The sequence below is a fragment of the Sinocyclocheilus rhinocerous genome, unplaced genomic scaffold (genome assembly GCF_001515625.1).
Source record: "Sinocyclocheilus rhinocerous isolate Xijiao unplaced genomic scaffold, SAMN03320098_v1.1 scaffold2782, whole genome shotgun sequence".
Taxonomy (NCBI): domain Eukaryota; kingdom Metazoa; phylum Chordata; class Actinopteri; order Cypriniformes; family Cyprinidae; genus Sinocyclocheilus; species Sinocyclocheilus rhinocerous.
In genome coordinates, this window is record NW_015631009.1 from 95088 (window position 1) to 105505 (window position 10418).

General features: G+C 38.1%; 1 protein-coding gene across 1 annotated transcript in view; it reads right to left on the minus strand.

Moving 5' to 3' along the window:
• Positions 1-1460: 1460 nt before the first annotated feature.
• LOC107741033 (asc-type amino acid transporter 1-like) overlaps positions 1461-10418 on the minus strand; it is a 25213-nt gene continuing 16255 nt past the window's right edge. The window contains exons 5-11 of the mRNA XM_016553606.1: positions 7386-7539; positions 6113-6236; positions 5918-6021; positions 5736-5832; positions 4467-4616; positions 3115-3292; positions 1461-3021 (exon numbers count right to left, since the gene is read on the minus strand). Coding sequence (XP_016409092.1) covers positions 2924-3021; positions 3115-3292; positions 4467-4616; positions 5736-5832; positions 5918-6021; positions 6113-6236; positions 7386-7539 — 905 coding nt within the window. The 3' untranslated portion in view covers positions 1461-2923. The remainder of the gene's footprint in view (positions 3022-3114; positions 3293-4466; positions 4617-5735; positions 5833-5917; positions 6022-6112; positions 6237-7385; positions 7540-10418) is intronic.

Here is a 10418-nt window from a genome sequence, read left to right on the forward strand (position 1 = left end):
TGCCAGTAAAATTATGTTGCTCCCATATCCGTGAATGTATGTATGTTCTGTTATTAAATGTAGTACCACATACTCGGTGCAAGTCATACTTGCTGCTTTAGCACACTTGGTCCTGGTCCATGCTTAGAAATAAGAAATAATCAAACTAAAAAGCTGGTCCCATCTCTGAAGGGTCGGTCTGTTCCTTCAACTCATTCTGTCTGCTGCTGTTATTTCACGTATCTCCATTCTCCATGCTCAGACTGCAGGATCTCTTGTCTGATCCCATAGGTTCAAGAATGTTCCATTTCAGAGATTGATAGATTTTATAGAATTGCAGATGTTTTAATGCAGTGTGAAGCGTTTAGATTCAGTGCCATTAGAGAGGTCATGCACTTTGTCTTGTCATTTGTTGGGTTCAGTTGAAATGGCTGAAGATTAAAGCACTGCTAAGAGACTTTACTTGCGGCATACATGACTACTGGTTTGACATTTTTTAATAGTGTCCTTTATGTTCTGTGGAATTCAAGTAAAATCCAATAGAAGACAACAGATAACAATCAATAAAGTCTTTTAGGGTTATTCGGCCAGCAGCTTGAAACCCTAGAACAGTGGTTCTTAACCTTTTTGACTCAAAGGCCACCAATTGTCCAACACAATGTTCTTGAATAAAAGTTATTGAGGGAGGAAAATAAATATTATTTGGATTTTTGTTTTTTAGCATTTTAATTAAGTTACTTTAATATAATTAAGTTAAATAATTGTAAGTCATCCCATGCCCCCCTTGGAAGTGTTTCTCTCTTATTTTCATTGCAGTCTGTGGTTGCCTTGAACATATTTTGTAAATGTCTATAACATATAATTTTTTCCCCTTCCAATCTGGTTGTGTATGGTCGGTAATGGTCAAGGTTGCTATATGTTTGAAAAGGTTTTGATGCATTTCATTTGCTGAAAGGATGAAAAATACTGTTTACTTGTTGCATTAAACACACATTTCTTCATTAGATATTCAGACACACTTATTGTTATCTGGATGAAGTGTAGTCATTCATAAACCTAATCTTCCCTGAAGAACACAATTAGCCCTGTAGCATAATAGACCAGTGGCCATATAACAGAAACTTCCTGTTAAGTCTTAAGATCCTAACCCTCACCATAATTACTAAACAGATAGGATTCTAGAGTTAATATATTTCTGTAACATAAGCTGTCTCATTTAGAAGTCTGTGTCCTCTGATGGTAATGTTTGTCAGAGGATGACAGAAAAGCATTGACTGTTAATTCTTGTGTGGCGTAAATTATTGTAATGTCTTTCTTACTTTGCAATATTATGGTTACTTTTCTGAAATGAGGCAGACTCAATGGCATATTATGTGGCCAACAAATGCAACCTCTGGAGGGTGCAGCCTTTGAAATGAGACTGCAGTAGCCTCATGTCTTTACTCGAACACACATGTAGTAACACACAATTGCTTGCAGCCTTTTCCAGAATTAAATTTAATGTGCTAATATTGTTATTGATAAACACCTTTTAACATTTTTTTTTTTTTACAAAACAAATGTATATCAGCATATAGTGCATACAAGATGGAACATATGTATTTTTAATACATACGTCTCACTTCACTAATGTCAGGAATGCGATCTCACAATGAATCCCTGATGTTTTTTAAACTTTTAAGCAATATTTACATTAAGATTTCACTGTACTGTGCTTTTCAGCATGCCTTGCCGCTGTGGCCAGTGAGAACATGAACACTGCTAGTCTGACGGACATCACTGAGAGACACTGAGCTGGACCCCCGGAAAGAGCACTGGGGTGTTCATGAAGGATAGGGTGTCTAGAAAGATCTAACCAGAAGAGGGAGCTCAAGTGACGTTAAAGAGCAAAAGCCGCTAATCACAACTCCTTCAGATCCAAACTCTCAAAATCTGACGGACTTTTGTGGTTTGGTGGTCAGTTTAAAACGAAGAGATGGATATCATGACTGTTGCATAGCTCAGTGTAAAGTCCATGATCAATGCCCAAAATAAATGCAACAAATGTCTTGGTTATGTAAAGGCATTAATCTCCTTTTGGACAACAGTTGAAAGTGTCTGCCTAGGATTTTTTTTTTTTCAATGTAAAACACCTTTTATGTAAATAACGTTATCCAAGAAGAACGGACTTGGAACATCCCATGGTTCCTATCATTAGCATAAGGCTAAGAGGCTGGCAGTGCTAATTGCTGGGGCAGAGCCTCTGTTAAACAGTGGCAGCAGATTGCTGCTTATTCAGGAAGCATAGCAATAAGTTTATCGTGCAATATGAGCTAAAAAATATGCAACTACATTAAAGTGCCTACACTATTCTTGCATAGACATTTTGAGCATAGCTAGACGTTATTATGTTTTTGCCTGAGTAAGTAAGTATTAGGAGGACTAGAAGACAAGGCCTAATCCTCTAGGTGAGAAAGTTCAGACTCACAGATGGAGTTTAGATTTCAGACTGGGTTAAGAGGTAAACAGTCTTCAACAATTCCCCTTTTGCTCACTTATAGGGGATAAATAAAAAGTCTACTTAAAAGTAAAGATAAAAACCTCAAAAACAGAGTGAGATCCTGTAAGGCACATACACCAACAGTTTTCAAAAAACAAACAACTCCCATGGAAAACGTGAAGAGGACATGGAAATTCATCTCCGACAGGACAGGAGGAGGGTGCAATTACAAGGTGAGGTCCAGACAAATGTATGTGAGGGGAGAACAGTTACAACTAAGAAATGTGATGTCTGAGCAAGAAAACATATAACTTCTGTTTCTTCTGCTATGATGGCTGAGTCTCAGAGGAGCTTCTGGGAAGCATCTCCTCACATACAGCATCAGACAGGGAAAACACTCAATAACGGATGGAAAACAGGTCTTTGCTATTCCAAAAAGCAGTGCGAGGAGTCCTCTGCTGACGCTCACAGCTCTGATTTCTCTGTAAGAGGCTGTATTTCAGAAGGATCATCCTGAGGGAAGACCACATAAAACAACCTCTGCCCCAGATAGGTGACTCTCTCTGAAACACATGTACATTTACAGATGTCAGATGGCTTTTCATTGCAGAGTGCTAACAAAACAATGCAAAGCAGTTTTGGCTGGTCTTGCTCACCCACAGCACTGGAAATCCAGTGTGGTTTGTTTTTCCACTGCACTCCAATGAAGTAGATGGGTACTCCAGTGAGCATGATCACCAGCCCCATACCACACACCACTGGCTCCGAGTACAGACTGAAGCCCAGTAACACTGCCCAGAACACTAGATAGCTGCAAGGGACCAACAAGTTTACCTGCGCAAAGTGAGAGAAGAAGAGGGAGGTGGATACCACCTAAACATTGACCAGTCAATCTAAATCAATCTTCCTGATGAGGTCTGTAGTATAGGTCTGCAGGAACCCGACCAGATTTTTTGCGCCGCGGGATTAAATTCCCAAATAAAACGCGGTAGCAGTCGGCAACTCTGGTGTAATTTGAACGGGAGCGGGCGGTCTTCTAACAATATCCCATTCCCGACTTCCATTCAGAACAGCATATCTGCACTTTATTCTTATTGACCACCGGTACAGCTTGCGCTCAGGACTGTTATGCACGCGCTGCACGCATGCTTTAAACGTCAAGCGTTTTATTTTGCAGGGTCTGTGCGCAGCATGTGCATAACGATGCTCAGAGCAGGCTGTACCTGTGGTAAATATACGGCCCTCAGACAGAACAGGCAGGTTGTCGATGAGTGACAGAGCAGAATAAGGATGGAACAAAGTGTGGATGCGCTGTCCTTGAAGGACGTTCAACTCGGTTTTGTTTATATTTTGCTTAGCCTATAATTTTAAATGAAAGATGTCGTATTTATTTATTTTTCTCTGCGACACTTTTTCTACTGTGTTAACAGAAAAATGTCAAACGAATTTAGTATTTTGACAAGACGAATAAAAATAGCTAATAGGCTATTTTTGTATAACCTACATTTTAATTGTTTTTTCTCTCTGCGACACTTTTTCCTATTGTGTTGTAAATGTTAAACGAATTGTATCCTGACAAGATGAATAAAAATAGGAAATAAAATTTTTGTACAACATTTTTTATTTTCTCTGACACTTTTTTCCTACTGCGTTGCATAAAATATTAAACGAATTTTGTGTCTTAAGATAATTCATATAAATTCAAGTCAAAGTCAATAAATTCAAGACTCTTGACAAGACGAATAAAAGAACACACTTTTGTGCAGACTACACTTTTATTTGTCAGCCTATCTCTCTTTCAGTAGCAGAAATTGAAATGTGAGATTCTGGAAACAAGATCTAAATTTAGCGGGAACGGTCGGGTCAGGAAGAAAATTATTCTAAGCGAACAGTGGGTGAACAGAGTGAATATATAGTGGGAGCGGGTGGGTGCGGAATATAACCTTGTGGGAGCGGGCCTAAAAAAATAGTCCCGCGCAGACCAGTCTGTAGGTGGCGACTCAAGTACCTTGATGGGTCTGACCAGTTTGGGTTTCTTCCATCTGTAGTACAGCAGCCCAGCTATAGTGACTCCATATGAGAGGTAGTTTATAAAAGACACATAGTTTATCAGGTTATGCGTGTCCCCGATACACAGGATCACTATGGTCGCCGTACACTATGGAGAACAAGAGAGAAAGACACTTAGACCATGTTTATACTTAGTAAAAGAATCATGCTGCAGTTCTCAGCCTTTTTGACTCAAAGACCCCCCATTTTCCAACACAATATTCAAAGGCCCCATATTAGACAGAGATATGTTATCCATTTTCAAACCTTTTTAATGAACAAAAACTGAATAGCTATGTATCCATCCAGGTCTTTTTACACAAATTTTGGGATAAGGAATGGAAACAACTGGATGTGAATAAAACCTTAAAATGTGCATTAAAAAGTTACGTGCCTATTTATTTTGTAGGAAAAAGCAGCCATAGGTTTCCCCGGCTGCAGTAACTTTTATTTTGTAGTACTGATACTTTGTGCCAGTTTCCCAGTGACAAATTTGTTCTTTTGAACAAATGGGATGGAAATAGTGCTTTATTCGCAAATGTATTATGCAATATTCAAGTTTTCCTGCACAAGTTAAATGGATGGAAAGCTAATAATGATTTATTTAATTAACCATGATTGATTTTGTGATTCCAAAATATTCAAGATTCGAATTCTAATGTTCTTCGATAAAAACGTTATTTATTGAGGGGAAAAATATAAATCTCAGTTTAAATCATGATTTTTTTAGCACTTTAAATGAGACATAATGTGAATCAAAAAGTAAAAAAAAAAAAAACGTTTAAAATTACTTTTAAATCATACTCTCACCATAAACGATGATGTTTTGTGACATGTTTTAGTCTATCTGCTATATTAACTGAACTTTAAATGTGCTTGATCTGTCATTGAATGTTGATGTCAAGCAAATCTGTGAAGTATAAAGAGGCTTTTCCAAACGTTTCAATTGAACAGTTATTTTCTTGTAAAAGGGGCACATAACCAGCAGTTTAAACCCTGTTTTAGTGCTGTGGTTGATTGACAGGTGAGTAGGTGGTCCTTTACTGTTGTCCAGAACACAATTAGCTAGTGTTTATACAATAAATTCAACATGAATGTGGTTTGAGTGATCTGTTCACAAAACATTCTGGACCCCATTTAGACCTGAATCAGATCAACCAAATCATGCAGACTGAAAGCAGTATTGTGTTGCATGTGCTGTGTGTGCGAATAGCTCTTTCTCTCTCACACAAACGAGTAGGGCAGGAATTGGTGTGCAGCTCTTAAGGTGGATCATAGCCAGCAGGTAGGGCAGGTGACCCTCTCTGGCGCCTGAGAAACACAACCTGTGGAGGATGGACAATGAAGCAAGTTTTAGTTTGAAGCATGGCTGTATTAGGCCAGTTTAATAGTACTCAAATGTTTCTTTACCTGGAAGATGTAAACAAGTATCCGTTGATCCCCCCAAAGGTGGAAAGAGCCACAGAGATGGGCATCACCCAGGAGAACACTCCTAGCAGCTTCTCTCCAAATGTCTGCAACACAACACACAAAAACAGATGCTAATTTATCAAAGCACCTAATAGATTGTTTTAGCAGAATAAGCCAGAAGTCAGATAAACTCACCACAGCGACAGCGTTTGACTCCAGCAGCTCTTGAGGGGACATGGAGGAAAAGTATGCAATGTTGGTGAGAGTATAGACGAGCGTCACCAGGGGGATGGAGATGTAGATTGCACGTGGAAGGTTCCTAGAGCAGAAACCATAACGCACCATAAAACAGATGCTGTATGAGTTACCCAAGGTATTGTATTTTAAGTAGACTTTTTTTAGTTTTAGCAATTTTAGTTCAACTTATTTCAGTTAGTTTCTAAGGCAACATTTCTTATTTTTGTTCAGTTTTTTAAAGTTTTGAAGATTTTATTTTAACAGAAACAATTTTAATAGTTTTTGTTACCATTAATGACAGTGTATAGTAGATGTATAATAACAGATTTTTGTTTGTTTTAAGTACATTCCTGTAGCAGAATAAACACATAAAACCTGCAGACAAAAAGTGGGGCAGAACTATTTATAGTGGGGCAAAGCTGAATTTAAATAAAAAAATCAGAGAAAATCAAGTACGAAAAAATAAAAGAATTAATTTACATATGCCCTATATATACACTAATAACTAATAAAGTATTAAATATGAGAGCTTAGAGAGCTGGCTGGTTAATGTCCAGATTAATTACCCACATTTTCACTCAGAGTTTTTGCATCTTTTTGTTGAAAGTCTTTTAATTCGTTGCCCAGATTATTCTTGAGAAAACGTGACTAGCCTTTGGCAACAGAAGCGCTGTTTCTGCCATCCAAACGTGCTTGAAACACAGAAAGCATCTCAAATAGCTGTGAAGTAATCCTTTCTGTAACCTATTTTGTGCATTTCCGACAACTTGAGCACTTTTGAGGATGGTTTGGAATCTGTTGATAATACGGTACTTGATGCTACGCAACATGAATACATTATGCAGGTTACAATGCTTTTTTTGTTTCACTGGTGGATGCTTTTATTTATACTGTTGCTGTATTTATTGCCACTTGGTATTTGTAAGTTATTTGTCATTTGGTGATTAAAAGCTTCTTTTTCATAGGGTTATTTAGGCTTACAGTCATTGTGGTTGGTGTGTTAAACAAGGTCTATGCATGTGTTCATGTTTGTGCACTATGCTGTGGGGCTGTTGTTTGATTGCATTTTGTTAACAGAGAACAACAAATATTTCCTCTGCAGTAACTGTCCTAAAACACGTACATCTCCTTCGCGAGGCCTCCCAGGCATGTTGAGGCCCCAGACGACCACCTCTATTGTCTGTAAGATGGGCCGGCCATGATTGTGACATAGATTATAATAGAGACTCACTTGCGAGGCTCAACCACCTCTTCAGTGACGTAGTTCAGGAAGTTCCATCCACTATAGGCAAATGAGGCCTGCAGGAAGGCAAGAGCAATCTGCCCCACTGAAGGATCCTTTATGAACTCAAACGCTGTCTGGGGCTCCAATGCATCATAATGTCCTAGAGAGAGTAAATAGAAAATATGCTTTTGACCTCAGGGTTGTACCTGTTGGATAAAACGCTGTATATTTCAGATGCTCTTGGGAACAATCTGTTCATATTCATCTTGACGCTCTAGTGTCATCAATTTGATTTCATTATTCCACTAGATAGCCAAAGCCTTCAAAACGCCTTTCTCTTTCCTGTCACTCAAGTGTGAAACTGCATTGCTTAGCTCTCTCGTTTACTCAATTCTTTCTCTTGTCAGTTCAGGGAATGCCTCCAGACAAGCTCGCTAAATAAAAAGAAAGTCTTCCCATAGTAGGTCATAGCCATTACCTGCATCTCTAGACCCAGGACTGACCACCACTGCTTTATTGTGATATCACTCAGTTGTGTAAGACAAGTCACACAGTTCAACATCGTTAAAACTATTCTGCAAATTGAGTCTAAAATTGGCATTTTGCTACAGTCTTAGCTTAGTTTGTTGTGAACTGTCTAAAGTAAATGAGTCAGCTTTACGCTCTATTGTAACATTTCAAAACACTATCAAAACATCCTAATAAGCTATCATTTTCTGATTCAATTAACTAAAGTTCATTCCAATGAATGTATGTTTGAACCAATTAAATAATGCAAAACAGAGGTTTTAATAGTGAGTTATCTAAAGGCTGGAATACACTACACAACTTTCAATGTGTTCAGAATGACTTGAAAGTCTGGTTGTGTGTGATCCTCAGTCGTTTAGTGTATGGTGTCCAGTTTTTCTCTGTAGCCATTTACAAAGTCGGCAGTTGTATGATGTCTGATATCGGCAAGTGTTTTGAAATTTGTTTAGATTTTAAAAGTTGTGTAGTGCAGTCTTAAAGGTCATTGGTTCAAGTTTTAGAAAGGGTGGTTTATGAAACTACCCTCCATTGTGCCCTTGAGTAAAGCACTTAACCACAGGGTGCTTCATGTATATCACTTTGAACAAGCATCTGTTTAGTAACTCATAATACAGGATCTACCACTAGATGTCACTACTGAAAAAATGGAGTTTGAGGAATGGTTTCTCCCAGAATCTGCAGAAGAAAAAACAACTTGAGGGTGAGTAAATAATGACAGAAGTTTTATTTTGGGGAGAATTATTCATGAAATGTTAGCATATTCCAAGAGGGTTCAAGCTTTAGTAGCAATGGGTTTAGATTGGTTCCTCTCTTTTTTCAAAATAGCCAATTATTTGTTTGTGTTTACTAGATTATTTCAGTGGTCTGTACCCACTCAAGGTGAATCTTTTGCTTTTTATTCATTAGATAATAGGCAACAGGTCTGTTTAGGCTGGCTTTAAAGGGATGGTTCAGTGTTTTTTTTTCTAGGCTTGATTGTGTTTATGGGGTGCAGTCTAACATGTGTTAATGCTTTGTTTAAAAAAAAACGCATAATTTTTCAACATAATTTACCTTTATTCCACACCGCTCTGTCCCTTCTCTGAAAAACGCACTGATAATTTCCTGCTTTTATGAAGCCCCTCCGTGTCCAGTTTTTCTCTGTAGCCATTTACAAAGTCGGCAGTTGTATGATGTCTGATATCGGCAAGTGTTTTGAAATTTGTTTAGATTTTAAAAGTTGTGTAGTGCAGTCTTAAAGGTCATTGGTTCAAGTTTTAGAAAGGGTGATTTATGAAACTACCCACCATTGTGCCCTTGAGTAAAGCACTTAACCACAGGGTGCTTCATGTATATCACTTTGAACAAGCATCTGTTTAGTAACTCATAATACAGGATCTACCACTAGATGTCACTACTGAAAAAATGGAGTTTGAGGAATGGTTTCTCCCAGAATCTGCAGAAGAAAAAACAACTTGAGGGTGAGTAAATAATGACAGAAGTTTTATTTTGGGGAGAATTATTCATGAAATGTTAGCATATTCCAAGAGGCTTCAAGCTTTAGTAGCAATGGGTTTAGATTGGTTCCTCTCTTTTTTCAAAATAGCCAATTATTTGTTTGTGTTTACTAGATTATTTCAGTAGTCTGTACCCACTCAAGGTGAATCTTTTGCTTTTTATTCATTAGATAATAGGCAACAGGTGTGTTTAGGCTGGCTTTAAAGGGATGGTTCAGTGTTTTTTTTTCTAGGCTTGATTGTGTTTATGGGGTGCAGTCTAACATGTGTTAATGCTTTGTTTAAAAAAAAACGCATAATTTTTCACATAATTTACCTTTATTCCACACCGCTCTGTCCCTTCTCTGAAAAACGCACTGATAATTTCCTGCTTTTATGAAGCCCCTCCCTCAGACATAGGCAATGGGCTCTGATTGGTTAGCTTGCCCAGTGTGTTGTGATTGGCTAAACCGCCTCTAGTGCGAGTCTAAACATCCCGCCCCTCTCCTCCTCGTTTGTATTGTAAACAACAGCGTCGTTAAAGGGTTAGTTCACCCAAAAATGAATATTAGCTTGCATTTTACTCACCCTCGAGGCATCCTAGGTGTATATGACTTTCTTCTTTCAGACGAATCCAGTTGGAGTTATATTAAAAATTGTCCCGGCTATTCCAAGCTCTATCATTGCAGTCAGAAGATGTTGCAGTTGAACAGTCCACAAGTCGTCAAATAAAGCTCGCGCATTCATAATAAAATTATGTAAAATAAAATAAAATTAATCATAATAAAGTTTTTAAAGAAAAATATCCATATTTCAAACGTAATAAACACTTTTCTCTCACTTCCGCTGACTGTCATACACTGAAGCAGTTCCGGTGGATGACTCGGCACGTACGTATGCGCAGCGCGCGCGCCTCTGAGGTATGCTAGTCTCGCGAGTTTGTTTATAGGAGCAAAGGAAGCAAAGTTTCCTTACTTTAGCAAAGGGAAACCAGTTTCCTCTTGGTTCATATCGAAATCCTCCGACATTTTTCTTT